At 37.4% G+C, this 17,940-nt stretch overlaps 1 protein-coding gene across 1 annotated transcript in view; it reads right to left on the reverse strand.

The window, feature by feature from the left end:
- Positions 1-2,895: 2,895 nt before the first annotated feature.
- CLVS2 (clavesin 2) overlaps positions 2,896-17,940 on the reverse strand; it is a 60,158-nt gene continuing 45,113 nt past the window's right edge. The window contains exons 3-5 of the mRNA XM_028117001.2: positions 16,438-16,548; positions 10,032-10,252; positions 2,896-2,983 (exon numbers count right to left, since the gene is read on the reverse strand). Of these exons, the coding sequence (XP_027972802.1) occupies positions 2,896-2,983; positions 10,032-10,252; positions 16,438-16,548 (420 nt within the window). The remainder of the gene's footprint in view (positions 2,984-10,031; positions 10,253-16,437; positions 16,549-17,940) is intronic.

Here is a 17,940-nt window from a genome sequence, read left to right on the forward strand (position 1 = left end):
TAAACCAGCTTTGGAAGCAGCTGCCCCTGAAACAACGGAAGATAAAAAGGATATAAGAAAGAGCAGAACAGGCAGGGTGAGAGAAGCAGGAACTACTGGTCTGTTCTAAATCAAATGTGGTAATCCTTTGATGTCTACATGTTTTCGGTAACAAGACAGCTGCAAAAGGAAAGCATAGATCTCAAAATAGGCAAATTCATTAGGGCAAACAGCCATGTGCGTGCACGCATATGTATGCACAAAAGAGAAAGCGAAAGAGAGAGCACTATCACAATTAAATTGACATATAGGAGTGCTTGTTTACTAAGTTATTTGACAATAGACATAGCTACATAACAGGAAATTACATTAGGGAAAAAAAATCCCTAAATGGTGCTAGTTAGCTGATGGTGAAAGGAAGATTTATAAAATTGACCAAATATCCTTTGACTAAGTAGCTCCAAAAACATTCCTGGACAATTGAGCTAGATTGAGCTCACAGATTGAGCTAGATAAAGCAATTTCAAAAGGCATCATTGTTGTAATTTGTTCATTCATTTAAAAATATTTTACACAATGCAGCCAACTCTCAATTGCTCATTTGAAGAAGAGCAGACGCACAGCAATAGGATGCAAAGTTTCCAAATGTTGGGTAAGGGAGATAGTGGGAATCATACTTATAATTAGATAGGTATACACATACAATATGCCCCTCTGGTTATTTTTATATATGACACTAGCCTTAAGAGAGGGAAAGAAGCTGGCTATGCTGGTTGACATCTGAAGCCGGTAGAATTCTAAAAATTGGCAATAAACGGTGTATATCAAGAGAAACACATGAGAATGAAAAGTTGACCATCCTTCTGTACATTGTTTCTGTTTTATCTTAATGCATCATATTGCCTAACACTTGCTTCTATAGTATATAAAGTCCAAGACTATCAAATATATGTCAGGTAGGCCAAAATATAAGAATCCTGTGGTTAGGGTTCTTACAAAGGTAAGAGTTGCTGTAGCTTTTTATCCCCAATTCATGCCAAGGTCTATAATATTTATGGGTAGAGCAGAGGGCCTGACAGTTATTCTTCCAGACTTGATTTGAGGTTGGCATTTTTAAGGTATATTTCAATCATATTATTTATGTATATTTATGTATTTTTACAAACACTGGTAGTCCGTTCGTGATACTGCAGATTGGTGTACTGCTCTTGATATTAAGAGTTTTGGTATAGAATTGTAAGTGGAATTTTTGAAGCTTTTGGCTAAAAAGTATATAAAGGCTGCTACATGCCTTTATTTCTGTTGGTTTCCGAGAGTTCCTTGAGATATTTTTCTTTCAAAAGAATATTTTAGTGGTAAATTTTCAATCTCAAAAATTACCACTCTGAAAAGGTGGTAAAAATCTTGCTTTTTCACACTGGAATTTGAAATTTAAAGTAAGATTTTTAAAATGTGCTATAATTGCAGAATTTTTATGAAATGAAAACTAACATAAGGATTCCACATCTAGATTTAAACTATAACATGCTATCTCAGATGCCCTCAGATGCTTTCACTATGTCTTATGGATGCAATATGTTCTTTCAATCTTTTCTGAAAAGAAAATCTGTACTTATAGGATCATTAAGATAATTACCTTGAATTTGTGAGAAATTATATTACTCTTGGTCACCTGATACTGCCTACATTATGTTGAGACCTGTTGTTTTGTGAAGGAAAAATATATTTCACTAAAATGACACAGATTCAAGATTGCATTACAAATTAAATTAGAATTCCCTTAAAACAGGTTCACTGAAAGTCTGTTTTACTATACCTCATCTTCCTTAACTTTAGTGGAAGTAGTTTTCCAGAGTTAGCATCTCATGTAATTATTTATAACATCTCTAAGACCATTGAGTATGTATGATTTATTTTATAAGCCTGTCACATCAAGGATTTATTAGAACTCAATAAAAATATATATGTGCATGTGAATATATATATATATATATATATATATATATCCAACCAGTGCACAAGAATTAGAAATTAGCCCCTTATCTGTACATGGCAACTTTTATGTCCAAAGTTAGTTGTCAAAACACTATTCACGTATGAGTTCTCTTTCTCTTGGTCAAAGAGTTTTGGGGGGACAATATTCTTAAAGTACATCAGACATGGATACAATAGGATCTCAAATAAAAGACACATTATGAAGACAGCAGTTTAAAAAAATCCACTCTCTTAGAATTCCACATCTTAATTTGGGGAACATATCATTTCACAAGACTCCAGGAATTAAACAACATAGAAGAGTTCAAGTGTTTAGTTTACCAGCTCTTTTGCCATTCCTTGTCTCCAAAATTCAAGGCCAGTGATAGTCACTAGGACACATTTTCTGTGAAATGAAAATTACTAGACAGGAAATACATTTATCATACTAATTTCCTAGAATCATCTAGTTACCTGTGTTCATTAAAAGTACATTGGAATATGACAATTTCAGAGAAAAACATTGAAACAATCACTATGAGAGCTAAAATATGGCTTCATAGGAAACAGGGCTACATTAAATTAGCTTCCATCGTGTATGTGTCTTTTCTGTTTTTTGTTATAGTTCATATCACTGGCATGGACTCACGAGCCAAACTTCTTCAATTTCAGTTACTACCAAAGTTTACAAACTTGATGTGAAGATTAGATTATATTTACAAAGAACTTGGCACTTACAGAATAAATTATTGACTTTTTTCTTTAACTCCAGACCAGGTCACCCATGGTTCAAGCAAATGGGAAACCCAGTGCCTTATTATATATTATGCTACATTAACATGAATAAATAAGTTTCCAGCTGGTCATTCCTCCACAGTGCTGTCCCTGTTGCTGAAAACAAGTACCTTCCATTTCTAATCCATGGGGAGTGCAGAGAAGTTATCAGTCCAGAGATAGTAAAGGTTGCATGTTTTCTTCCTCATTTTTATCCATGCGTTTTAATACTGTAGGATCGACTACCGATTGGGATCTGGAAATGACAAGGCCAGTGTCAGTTAGTTATTACCAAATAATTACGTTCCTTTCTCTGTCTATTGTCCGTTATTACTTTTCTCATAGATGTGGATTATCTTCCCTACATCAAGGGATTTATGAACTGAGAATGCTGCACATTTCGAGAGGGACATGCTTACAGTGGATTTTGTATCAGAGGGAGAAAACAATCCCCTTTGAGCTCTAAATAGAATAATGAGCAGCAAAGGACTCTAAATGCACCATAATAAGCTTAAGTTCTCTTCTTCACAATTGATCAGAAGTCTTTTTTTTTGAGAGTGAGAATTTATAGTAGAGGACAGATGGATGATAACAGAACATCTCCAAGTGGGAAATTATTACAATGAAATTATTGTTATGAGAAATGAAATAGAAATTATAGGAGTCTCAATTCCTATCTTAAAGAGCTCTATGATCTGCGCCTGGGTGACCCAATCTGTTAAGCCAGGACTCTTGATTTTGGCTCCAGGTCATGATCGCAGGGTGATGAAATAGAGCCCTGTGCTGGATTCCACGCTGGGTATGGAGCCTGCCTGAGATTCTGTCTCTCTCTCTCTCCCTCTGCCCCTCCCCCAGTTCAAGTACAAGCTCTCTTTCAAATAAATACAAATAAATACATCTTTTAAAAAAGATCTCAATGAAACACATTCAACATGAATGTGCATTTTTTAACCATCATTTTTTATTTCCAATGGCCACATTAGAAAAAAAATCAAAATTTGAGAATTTTTGTTAAATTTCCCACCACAACATCTGAATAAAATCAGTCTTACTCTGGAAAATTTCATGAAACAATTTAAGACTTAAAAAAAAACCCTCTTATATAGGTAGTGGCACTTTCTGATTAGGAGAGCAAGTGATTTGGACTCCTTATACCCACTTTTGATAGTAGGTGGGAATTATATCTCAATTCATCATTAAGAAACAACATGAAACTGGGAAGGAGGAAAGTCAATGGAACATTCTACTGTTATGGCAGGAAACTGCTTTCTTAATAGCTATGGCATTAAAGAAGCAGCTGCCCTTTTAAAATTCTCCTCGGTAATGAATTTTCCCCCTGCTGCTGCATTCCAGCCAATTGGCTATTGCTGTGGCAATATGCCTCTTAGCAAACCTCATTAACTCTCAAAAAGAAAGACTATAAGCTAAAATACAACTGCACATGCTAATGAAAAAGAACAGCAATGGAACTAATTATCAAAGCAAAAATAATTATAGGATTAACTGATTAATTGACTCATTCATTTAAATAAACTTAAATTCGGTTCTAGAGAGGGAACACGAAAGAAGGCAAGGACATTAAAACAGGAACGTTTTACTTCCTGAGTCATTTTCACTATTTTATCTCAATAATAGGTTATGTATGTCTCTATCAGAAAGGAGATCGACTACAGTTGAATTAGCAGATGAGTGAAAGCGAGCGAAAGAGAGAGAGAGAGAGAAGTTGAGGGAGGGAGAAAAGAAGGAGGAATAAAAGATTGTGTACCATTTTTAAATGCAATGATCATTTATCTTAGGAAAAATCATTTATCTCATGAATAAAATGCATTTTAACACAGCAGACAGTTGTACAAAACACTTAGGAATTAGACCTTTACCACCATTTTACTTAGGTTCAACTAAAGAAAATTGTTTCCCAAGAAAAATCCATGCTAAAATACAAAAAAAGTTCAGTTAATGTCCTGTACCGAAATATTAAGTTGACAACTGGTCCCCACTTAACTCCAAGTTCCACGAGCAGGGACTTCATCAGCTTCTCTCCTTACAGTGAGCACAACGCATATCACAGAGTCTGTTACACAACTGAATCTAGATATCTTAATTCTACCCAAGAAATAGTTTCCATACTGAAAGAAGTTTGGTATTAAGCATTTAAAACCAAGAATAATAAAGATAAAGCAATTTATCCTATAAAAAAAGAAACTCTTAACAGAAAACATGTTTTAAAATTCTCACAAAGTTAGATTTATTCTATAAATGTTGATGCATATCCTATTAATATCAATCAGTACACACCAAACTCTTCAGGCAGCACAAAGTACACAATTTAAGCATTTGCAAAATATATATATATATTTATATAATATTATATAAATATATATTTATATATTTATTTTTATATTTATATATTATATATGTAATATATAATATATATTTATATAACATTATATAAATATATATTATAAATATATATTTATATAATATTTATATATTATTTATATATATTTTGTATACACACACACACACACACACACATGGGCACACACACCCACACACAATCTTTTAAATCCTTATGTTCCTTGACTATTAAAAAAATGATTAGAGGGTATGGTGATTTTAATGAAATATTTTAAATTACAGTGCACTATCAACCTGTGATTAAATTCCTAGTTCACTTTTATCATGCACGACCAGTCTCAGAATTGTTGGATGATGAATACTGGCTCCATATGTAGAATAATTCCTCAATAAAACAAGCCAGGCAGAAATGATTTCCGATTAAGATTTTTTTTTTTTGTATTTAATTGTCCCAAATGTACTGTTATTTTAGTCCAGATTTTTTTTTTCTGTTTTATCTAAAACAACAGGGCTATTTGTACAGGACCACGACTTGTCAATGCATTGGTCTGCTTCTGCTGCAATAGAAGGAGTTGTTTATCATTAACTCACAGCATATCTGAGCGGTCTCCACATAGCCTCTGCTGTCTTTGCAATGAATAACCTATATTTTCTTTTCATGAAACCCAATCATTTAAGTTTAATTATTCAGGTATCATTTATTCATTCATTGTGCATCCACAATATGGTGCTATACCTTTGTGTTTAAGAGGATAGATTTTTGGACAGAAGGGGATTCCGATTCCAGTTCTGCTATTTGCTGGCTCTTGTGACCAGGAGGAGACTATTTAAACTTCCTAGATTTTGTTCTTTTAACTGTAAGATGGAGAAAAATGACACCTACATCATACAGATACACTAAGGCTCAAATTCAATAATGCATGCATAAATCGCAGCACAAATTCTGGCAGATAGCAAATGGTAGCAGTTAGGGAGATGACTTACAGAATCCTAGGGCCTGTTTTCCAGTATTAGCCGCGCTACTTTGCCCCTATGTGCCATGTGGAAGTTACTTACCTTCTCTGTATCTGGGTCTCCTCACCAATGGAAGGGAGATAGCACTACCTGATTAGTTGTTTACAGAAGCAAAGGAGTCAACATATACAAAGCATTAGATGGAGTTTGACAGGTAGGAACAATAAATGTTGAATATTATTCAGTAAAATCGGAGCTCATATTACCATGGCAATGTTAATATTGCTGTTCACTGCACTATCCTAGGCACTATCCTAGGTACTGGAGATGTAAGGTAAAAGATGTTCCCCTAGTATAAGGCCCTACAATCGACAACTTTGTATCTTTTCACATGACCATGCTATTCCTCCACAAATTAACACAGGAAAACAAAGTCCTCTTCCTACACATCTAGATAAATTCCCCCGAAAGGAGGAAATATCTACAAGTCTCTGGTGAAGGAATGATTTTTTTTTTCCTCTCAACCTAACAATATTACAAAACTGGGGAAAAAAAGTGGAGGAAAGGAGAGCAGGGGGGAACCTGGGAACACTTCTGTCCCATCCTTGATGGGGAGCTGCCACTCCCTGACACACAGAAGGTGAGAATCAAATGAAATAACTTTCTTAAGCTCATTCTTCACAAGTTTTCAGATAGAACCCTAAAAGCTTCGTAAGATACAAAACCTACACCAAGCAAAGGATTTCTGAAATTCTAATCAATCCACGTCAGAAGCAAGAAACTCAGGGTTGGGGAGGTCAACGTGCTGTGAGCCAAGTCTGCAGAGGACAGAATGGCCTAATTAATTGGAGAAGAAAATCAGGATCCAGAAAGACTTCAAAAGGTGGACAGACCGAGCCAAATCTAACAAGATGGTGTTAATCAATTAAAATTATCTGCTTAGAGGAAAAAGCTAAACACAGAAAGAGAGAATTATGAGGACATGGATCTATAAGTAAAGAATCTTCTAGTGCTAGGAAGCTCAATATGAGTTAGCAATGTGCTGTGGCTACCTGAACCACAGCAACGGAGGCAACAACAGAAGCCAGTGAGGGCAAAGCTAGGGTTCTGGAACTTAGATGCAAGTAGTGATAGCAACAGATGTCACCTACTCAGTTCTGAACACTGGACTTAAAAGGGGCCACTGACAGACAGCAGAGCGCTCCTTCATTCAGTCCACTAATCCCCAGTGGGCACCCTTTGTGTTTCAGGCCCTACTCCAGGCACTGGAGATTCAGAAAATGGGATAGACAAAGTCATTGAAGTCTTCATGAAGCCTAAATTTGGGGAGGGAACATAACGTTAAATAAAATGAGTCATTTGGCAGGCAGAAAATAAAAAAGGTGACTGATAGGGAGTGACCAGAATAAGGAGGAAGTAGAGATTAAGACTTAATGGTTGACCTCTGAAACAAATAATGCAATATATGTTAAGAAAAAAAAGCAGAAGAAGATAGCAGGAGGAGAAGAATGAAGGGGGGTAAATCGGAGGGGGAGACCAACCATGAGAGATGATGGACTCCGAAAAACAAACTGAGGGTTCTAGAGGGGAGGGGGTGGGGGGATGGGTTAGCCTGGTGATGGGTATTAAGGAGGGCACGTTCTGCAGGGAGCACTGGGTGTTATGCACAAACAATGAATCATGGAACACTGCATCAAAAACTAATGATGTAATGTATGGTGATTAACATAACATTAAAAATTTAAAAGAAAAGACCTAATGGTTGATAAAGACTTAACCACTCTCTTAGGGAGGTGACCTTGGATTGGGAGATGCAGGAAAAGAGCATCCTATGCAGCCGTGACACGTGGAAAGGCCGTTAGAGAGGAACAAGCTGGAGAGGGAGGCTGCAGGAGCAGAATGAAGGATATTATGGCTGAAAGACAAGGGAGGAAAGAGATGGCGGGATACACTTAGAAGGGTGTGGGGGCAGGATCAGATCATATAGCACTTTGTAAGCCATGTTACAGAATTTATTTTATTCACTGTATGATCAGCAGTCATTAAAAAATTTAAAGCAGAGAAGTGAAATGATCTGACTTAGATTTTAAAAGATGCTTTAGATTGCCATGTGGATAATATATGGGGGCCAGGGGAGCAGGGTGGGGGTAGAGGCAAATACCCAGGTAGAAGTTTGGGAGGAGTGTGGGCATGCAGACCGCAGGTGATAGGATACAGCCAGGATGTGGAGGATACGGAGAGATACGTGCTCTGAGGAAGGAACCACGTTAGCAAACACATCACAGAAGTGGTTGAAGGACATAAGCATTGTTAGCTGGTAAAGGCAAAAACCAGGGATCACCAGTGATAGCGGTTTCCAAATCCTCATGTAGCTCAGTTCCAGAGTGACAGCCTACGTCCTATCTCAGAGGGTAGACAAGGAAGGCTTATGTCAGCAACACATTAGACTCTATACCTCATGGGTTGGAACCCCAGTCCACTACACATAGACTGTGTGACTTTGAGGATACAACATCTGTTTAACAGGGTTGCTGTGAGGATAAAATAAATTAATGTTACGAAAAAGATACCTAGATAGGGCCTGACTCATGATAAGTACATAGTAAATGGCAAATTCTAACAACAACTAGGATTATTATTTTTATTAGAAGGAAGTTATTCTGGGGCACCTGGTGGCTCAGTCGGCTAAGCATCCGCTTTCGGCTCAGGTCATGATCCTAGGGTCCTGGGATCAAGTCCCACATTGGGCTCCTTGCTCGGTGGGGAGGCTGCTTCTCCCTCTGCCCCTCCCCCTGCTTATTGATTGGTGGAGAAATTAAAGCTGGAGATGTCTCCAGCCTTTCCCTTCTCTCCAAGGCATCGTGGAGCAGCCTGGGGAGAGGAGGACATCACACACACCAACAACAGTAGCAACGACAGCAGCAGCTGCACGAGGAGGCCCACTCTGAGAACAGCGGTGCCCCAGCATGAACACAACTGTGACCAAAGGACCCTTGGTTTTCATCAGAGAAAGATGCAAGATAGTGTGAGGGATGACAGGGGCGATGCCTTGGTCCTCCCTGAGCCAGGTGAAAAGAGACTTGCAGGGGCTGTGGTTCTTATATTTCTGTGATGGGAAATGAACAGAGAAATAATATTCGTTACTATTATCCAAGTGAACTCTGGGTTTCTATGGCCTGGGGGTATCTTCTGGTTTGCTACAGAATGCAAAGTCAGAGGCAGCTATACATTTGGGCATGTTCAGCAACTCCCCCGCCCTCCATCACCACTAAGCTGTGGCTGGATGTGTGTATGTTCACAGTGAATCCAAAACACCTAGGGAAGTACCTATTACAGAGTATGTGTTCAATAAACCTGCATTGACTGAAAGAAACAGGCATAAAAGTACCACGAGAGTCAAAGCAAGGAATCAGAACCTCACTCAAAAATGAACTTTATAAAGAGTAAAGCTGTAGGAAAATAGAATGTTTTGCCTCAGGAATGGCTAGACCTTTAAATCAGAAACAGAGCAGAGATACTAAAAAGAGAATATAAGTTTGAAATGTGTGTGTGTGTGCGTGTGTGTGTGTGTGTGTGTGTGTGTGTGTGTTTGCCATGGATCCCTTTCTTCAAATGAAATCTTATACAAAAGTCTAGGAAACTGCTTGGATAGAAGGAGAGTTGTTCTCGTTGTGGAGATGGGCACTGTTCCCACCCCACCTGCTAGGCCTCAGGTACTCCCCCAGAACTCTGAGGGTACAGTTTGAAAAACCACTGGATTTAGTGATCCCTAACAGCCTTGTTAGACTGTCTGTGAACATGGAACAAAACTGAGTTGACACTGCCTTGAATGACTTTATCTTTGACTCAGAATTCCTAGACGTCTAATCATGGGGGCATAAAAGGATTTAAAATCCCACTGAATATATACTCCCCAAAAGTATAAACCCAGGAGTTCACTTGGGGCATTCCCACACTGGCTACAGCCCACTTCCCAGCCACCTCCAGCATACCTCTTCATGGACTTGGGGGAGAGTTCCTTTTCCACCTCCTTCATGGGCATGGTGTAGGAATCTACATTGTATTCACTGTCATCATCATACTCGTGGTCTAGCAGTGTTCTTGCCCATGTTCCCATGTCATAAGGGGGCAGCATTCCTCCAAACTCAGAAGGCAGGATCTCGGGATGAATTAGTTGATGTAGACTGTTCAGGTTGTTACCATGCAGAAATATCTACAAATGCAAGAAAAGGGTGAGGAGAAACACACACAGGAGAATAAATACCATCCAAATGCTAGGAGAAGGGAGTGAGGCTAGGAAAAGCAAAAACAAGAGTTTTCCAAGTCTGTTAAAATAGTTAAATCCTTCATCCACTCTGTGAAACATACAGGGATGGTACTGTTATTCTAATATTTCATATAAAAATCCTGAGGCATAGGCATCTTAAGTAGTTTGTAGAAAGTCAGATAGTGGTTGCCTTAAAGAGCTGGAACCTGAAATTTGGTTTCCTACTTTATAGTTGAGGACATGAGCAGAATCCAATGGGCATGTTGATCTGTACATCATCTTGATGTTAGTTGTGCAAAGCTAATGATGTGCATAACGAATGCTGTTAAAATAGACCATTCTCATAAGGGACTCATCAACTATAGAGCCCATCCAAGTTATTAAGCCCAAAAGCTGTTACCAGTATGGCTTTCTCTTTTATCATCAATAAAAATAAGAATACTGTAACCACTAAATTACTGCTTCATAATGCAAAGTGTGTGATGTAAATAAAAGTAGATTAGCATCATCATAATGAAAGGATGAGTGAAGGTTCACATCCCAAAGGACTTATATTCTATAATGTTGCCAGTATCTTCTCTACTAGAGGTCTCCATGCTTATTGTTCAAATAAAAATGCAATAATGGAGTGAAAATGTAAAGCTGTATGTATACATTAATAATTGGTATTACCTAGAGCTTTTTTTTTAAACTAAAAAATTATTGGGGCACCTGGGTAGCTCAGTCAGTTGAGCGTTGGACCTTTGGTTTTGGCTCAGGTCGTGATCTCAAGGTTGTGTGGTTGAGCCACACATCGAGGTCCTCGCTCAGCCTGGAGTCTGCTTGGCATTCACTCTCTCCATCTCCCTCTGCCTCTCCCCTTGCTCTCTCTCTCTCTCTTTCTCTTTCTCTCTCATAAATAAATAAATCTTTTTTTCTTGCTTTTTTATTAACATATAATGTATTGTTTGTTTCAGCGGTACAGGTCTGTGATTCATCAGTCTTACCAATTCACAATAAATAAATCTTTAAGCTGAAAAATTACTCAAGGTACATACTCAAGATTTGTTTCTCCATAAATTACTATCTCTTTTCTTTCATTTCAATCTCAAAACTGTAGATCGGTCTTCTCTGAAAAAGCATTCGTGTCATCTCATATAATTTATATAATATTTGTTTAAGGATTATAGTTTATAAGTAACTTAGAAATAGTCACTCATGGTTTCTAAGTGACTCATACTTCAGGTTTATGATGAACAGGCTAACATAATTACCTTTGCTTTCTGTAATTTTAGAGTCCACTGAAGTAAATATATTGGAAAACAAAGAAAAACTAGACTACAACATCCAACAAAATGATGGGGATGAGAATTAGAAATCAACAAGTAATTTCAACAGATTATGGACCAGTAAAAACAGATGAGAGCAGGTCACTGGCCAAAATAGGCAGAGCAAACGGCTGCCTGAAATACTTGATACGGAGCCTACAGAGGTGGAAGATGACATCTGCTCCAAAGCACATTAGGTTAATTGCAAACTTTACACCTTCCAACTCCTCTTTGCAGAGCACAACAGCCCCCCTACCACACACACACACACAAACACACACACACACACTTAGGTTCTTCTCATAAGAAATCAAAATAATTTGGGGGGGAGTTAAGTTCGAGCACCTGAAATTCTTATTTTATTAGTTATACAATCTTATTTCATTAGATGTTTTTTCATGTAAGAAATCTCTTCAAGTCATGCATGAGTTATCTTAATAAATCCTTAGAGAAGTCAATGAAATCCTAGCACACTACTTCCTCTCTCTTTGCTAACATTCTGTTACATCCTCCCTCAACATCACTTTCAGCTTTGGCCTTATTTCCTCTTTCACTGAAAAAATAGGGCAACCAGATGAGACCCACCCACCAGCATCTGTGTCCCTATACTTTGCCTCTGAGCCTAGTACAATGGAAAGATAAACTCTACAAAGTCCATCCGCTCTCAAACAGAGGCACAAAACCTCTCTTGGCCAGACTTCTACTTCCAGTTATTAACCTATTTCTCCCCTTCCCTTTGTTACAAAACTCATCAAAGGAGTTGTTTCACTGTCCAAATTCTCTAGTCCCATTTTTCCTGGGGGATGGGAAGAGAGGTGGGTTGTTTGTCCTCTGATGGGAAAGATCTCCCAGACAGAGGAAATTTGATGATGTGAGAAAGACAGAAGAGAATTGCTTATATATATATGCAATATAACTGAGTAGAGGAGAGAGGATGTCTTCTAGTGCACAGGTGGAGAGGTTGGCCTTTGTAGAGTTTATCTTTCCATTGTACTAGGCTCAGAGGCAAAGCATAGGGACAAATCCAGGCTTTGCTTCCCACTATCGCATGAAGATGGTTCTCGTCAGGCTCCTTCTCATTGCTAAACTCAATGTCCAATTCTCAGCCCTTATTTTTCTTCAACTCTCAGTAGCATTGGATATAAATGACTCTCGTCATTGCAACATTTATTTCCAGCATCTCTTGATTTTCTCCTACTTTGACAGATGCTTCTTTTCAGTCTCTTTTGATTATTCCCCATCACCCCAACATCTTAATGTCACAGAGCTCCAGGCTTCAGTTCTTGGATTGATTCTCTTCTCTAAGTACACTTACTCCTTGGTGATTTCATTCAGTCTAGGGCCCTAAATATCGTTCACACATTGAACATAGATATATTGCATCCAGACCATTCCTTTGAGCTTCAGATTGCTATTTCCCCTCCCCAGTTGACATCTCCACTTAAGAGGTCAATGGGCACCTCATATGTCCAAAACTGAACTCACAGCTTTCTTCCCCAAATCAGCTCCTCCCTGTTTTTAATGTCAGTTAGTGGTATGACTGCTTCTAGTTCCTCAGGCTAAAACCGTCGACTCATCCTTAATTCCTCTCTAAGTTGTCAGTAAATCCTTTTGGTTCTTCATTCAAAATATATCACAAATCTGAACATCTGACCAATTCTGCCCCTACAACCCCAAGTTAAACTACCAACATCCTTCAAGCTATATTATTGCACTAACCTCCTAATTGCTCTCCCCTCTTTCACTCTTGCCACCTACACTCTGTTCTCGACACAGCAGCCAGAATGACCATGTCACAACGTTAGTCAGATCATGTTATTCTGCTCACAATTCCCCACTGACTTCTCCTTTCTCTTAGAATAAATCCTGTAAGGCCCTCCATAAACTCCTTCTTTGAACACATATACTACTTCCTCCCTGCTGAAACACACCCTGTACACATTTGTCTCAGGACATTTGCAGTGGATGTTTCTTCTGTCTTCTACCATTTCATGCAAGAAATCTTGTCCTTGTGGGCTCCCTTGCCTCAGAGTAGCTTACTATTCTAAGAGTTAGCCTAAATAATACTTTTACTTTACCTCCCTACACTGTGCCATTAAAGAGGTTATGGTAGGTGACCTGAGTGGAAGGGAGAAAAGTGAAATACGTTTGGGAATTAGCAAGGAATAGAAGAGAGAGTCCCCCATACTGAGGAACAGGTAGAAAGTTGCACCAATCAGTATGGAAGCCTGTTTCCTGTCAGCTCTTGGGAGTGGCAAGACCACAACCCTGGAATAGCTGAAGAGTGCATGGAGGTTGAATCCTAGGCATTGGGTTCCAGCTTTAGTGAAGAAGCTATTTTTCTTTTTCACAGACAACTTAGGAGCAGAAGGAGACCTTAATTCAAGGAACTAATACTGGCTTGAATAATGAGGATGTCAGAAGTAGCCATCCTGGATGGAAAATTTCGTTCCGCATGAAAGATTCCAGACATTGATGAGATTTTGAGAAGGGACACCCCTACCACCTAGGGTTGCTATTCCCATTGGTCGGTATGTTGGAGACTCAAAGTCAGATTTCATTTAATTAAAAAAAAAAACAAAGAACCAGGAGTTTTCTTTTTGTGACAAAAGATGCACAATTATTCTTTGGGTTTTCTTTTGCCAGTTTTTCAGAGCACAGATTTATAGCATCTAAGGTATACAGTGTTTGAGTAATATTATGATGCTGAATCACTTGGAATACCCACAAAGAAATATAATAGCTTTGCACGTTATATTGATTATATAAGTAGAAATCAGAAGTGTTTTAACCTATAACTGTTTTCTCTTATGAAGATTTACAAGTCATATAGTTTTAATTAAAATGGTAAAGCTCAGATATCTCACTTCCATCTAGAATAATGTTAGCCATGAATTTTTCCAGGCATTGTCAAAATTATTCAATTCAATCAAATAACCCCAAACCTGGAGCTTGGGGTTAGACTTGATCCTCCTTAGTCTTTTTCAACAGAGCAGTACATTGTGCTCAGAACAAATCACCCCTGTATTCAGTCTTTCAAGTATTTCTCATTTCACTCTGACTGAAAGCCCAGACCCTTGCAATGGAATACAAGACCCCCTATGATGTGGCATACCATATTCCCTTCCATCCCATCGTCTGCTACCCTCCTCAGTAGCTCATTCTGCTCCAGCTTTCTGCGCCTTCTTGCTGTTTGCCAACTAACCCTAACCTGAGGACCTTTGTCTTTGCTATGCCCTCTGTCTGGAACCCTCTTCCCAATAAACCCACATATTCAGCTCTACTACCTCCTAGCTGTGATTTAGAGCAATTTGCTTGACCTTCGATGCCTCATTTTCCCATTTATAGAAGGAGAAAAATAACAATGCTTCCGCTAGAGCCATCCTTGTAAGGATTAAATGAGTTAACATATGTAAAGTACTTAGAACAGCATGTGGCCTAGAGTGAATACTACAGAAGCATTCACTAGTATAATATGTACTAAAAGCCCCAGCAGGTGTTTTGGATCACCTGATCACCTCTTCATAAAACAAAATTTGAAAGTGTTATTTGTGAAGCACATCAATACATTTTTTCTGAATTCTAACATGTAAATTAATTTGATTCTCACTGGTAGAAACAATTCTTGACATAAATTGTAATTGTTTACAGAAAGCTTCCTCCTATACTACCGGAACATCTTCAACAAATTCATATTCAGAAGACCTTCTGTTCAATGTTTGATACAAACACATACTTAACAATTACCTGTCCTCTATGCTCACAATGAGGTTTCTACAACACGGCTCAGAAATACCTGAAGTGCTTTCTCATTCATTGAGAAACATGGAAAATTACCTTCAATACACATTTAGAAGTAAAGTATATTTTACTCTGGAACTAATCATCTGAAAATTGGTCACAGCACAGTGGTAAAAATAGCTCTAAATCTGGAGATATTTGGATTCATATATTAGCTCTACAACTCTACAGCTGTGTAAATGAGTAAGCAAGTTACTTAACCATCTTAAGACTTAGTTTTCTCAGCTCTGAAATAGGAGATAAGGCTTACTAAATTTATGCTTCAGAGTCTTTTGGAGGATAAAATGAAATAAGGGGCATTAAAATGCATTTTAAAATCTATACTATTAATAATAACAATAAATGTGTTCAGCATTTACCATGTACCATGCACTGTGCTAAATACTTTATATAAATTGTCTTATTCACAGAAAAAAATGAATGATTATTTTGTTGTATGTACTTTGAATATCCTCATTGTTAGATGAAAATCGGTCTTAGAACTCAAGTAACTCACCATTTAAAGAAATATTAATATTTCTACACATCAGCATTCTTTCTGAAATGTGTGACTGATCATGACAATCACTACAAAATTATATTAGATATCACAAAATTCACTATATTCAATGTGATACATATTGTGAAATAACTTTCATATGTCAACTTATAAAGTTATAACTTTTCTCTAGATCTTACTTGAAATTAAGTGAAATTACGTGTACTAGAAATAACAATCTAGCAACATGGCACAATTTTTTTTTTTGCTTTTAAACTGAGGCTTTAATATATAATGAATGTAATGAAGTGTTCTCCCAATTTGTGGGAAAGTACACTAGCAGGCTTTTAAGTATTTCTTTCATACATACATTGATCAGAATTAATCATAAGGTCTTCAAGAATTTTTAAATGTCTTGTATGTTGAACACTTATATGCAATGTAGAGGCACATTTGACCACAGCCAATATTAGATACACGTTATGCAGTATAATTCATTGAATGTGGGAGGAGAAAGAGTATAAAAAAAAGAAACAAACAGATACCCTTTTCCGAGTCTTCTCCTTTAGGAAAGGCCGGATCACGGTGTAGAGGGCATGGATATACCATGGTTGATTGACAAAATGAATTCCTCCAAATCGTGCTGGGAAACTATCCTAGAGGAACACAGAGTGGGGAGAAAATCAACACATGCTTTAGTATATTGAGAAGGCTTGAGGAAAGTCATATGGTATATAAATGTTATTCCACACACTTAAATGAGATGATTTGTATAGTTAAAATGAATAAGAAGGAAGAAACTTACTGCATGAAACACTGTAACTTTCAGGCCTAAACTGAGCAATATGTAATAAAGCAAATCCTTCTCAAGCAGTTTGTTGATAAGAACCCTAGCATTTTTAGGAAGTGCCGTATTTTAAGCCTACAAACTGGTAACAGTCATTATAGGCCAAGAAACAGAAGTAAAAGATATTAGGAATTTGTCAAATACTGAATCTATGTTAGGTAAGTGTTTTATTTAAATTATTTCTGTTAAAGTGTATTTAAATTAATTTTTTTTTAATTTCACTATAGTCATCTACATTGTGAGCACTGTCATATATCAAAACTCACTTTATTCTACCTTGTTTTATCGACTTCATTATAAACATTCTCCTTCCCTTATTTCAGCCATAAAAAAGGGGGGGAGGGAAACACGCATAAGCAATATAGGAACTTAATGTTGTAGTGTAAGAAACGTGGGGATGCATTTTGCTAGGTTAAATTAAGTCAAAACCCTCTGAGTGAACCCCACAGGAAGAAAACAGGCCTATTGTAAAGCCAGCCTCCTCTTCAGCAAGAACTCACTTGTGTAAGGTTTGCATCTGAAGTGATGTAGAGAGGTGTTTTCTTCCTGTCTGTGATTAAACAGGTGCATCCCACTTCACTCCGTAATATGAAGGAAATCCTTAAACTGAATGAATTGCAACATCTGACATCACTTGAATACGCTATGGATTACACATAAGTAGACTGATTCTTGCTACTAGTTCAAAATCCCACACTGAACTGACTACAAAAGTCTCATTAAAAAAAAAAACAACTATACCACTAGAAGTGTCTCTCAAGAGGTATCAGAATAACTGGCATTCTTCTGGGTTCTATTTAGAACATGAATGGGAACAAAGGAAAAGTAAAGGAACTGAAATAATCACAGATGCATTTTTTAAATTTAAACTTTTTCTTATATAAGATTGTCTAATCAAAAACATGCACAGCATGACCCCATTAAAATGTTTTAGTTTTGGGGGGACACTCAGGAGCATTAATAATTAATTCATGGTTTTCTGTGTTGATCTTCAGAGCCAATAAGCACTTTTTTTTACAAAACAATTTCTATCTCTGAGAGTAACACACCATAAAAAGACAACAGTACTTAAAAAAATAAATAAATAAATTAGAATAACAGTAAAATATGTCTCCTTTTATGTCAGTGCCTTACTTCTTTTATAAACAAGTACTTTTCATTCAAGAAGTTATTAGAATAATAGAAATGAATCAGATAGAAA

This window comes from Eumetopias jubatus, unplaced genomic scaffold (assembly GCF_037043125.1).
Source record: "Eumetopias jubatus isolate StellerSeaLion01/CBP00866 unplaced genomic scaffold, mEumJub1_p1.0 scaffold_6, whole genome shotgun sequence".
Classification (NCBI taxonomy): domain Eukaryota; kingdom Metazoa; phylum Chordata; class Mammalia; order Carnivora; family Otariidae; genus Eumetopias; species Eumetopias jubatus.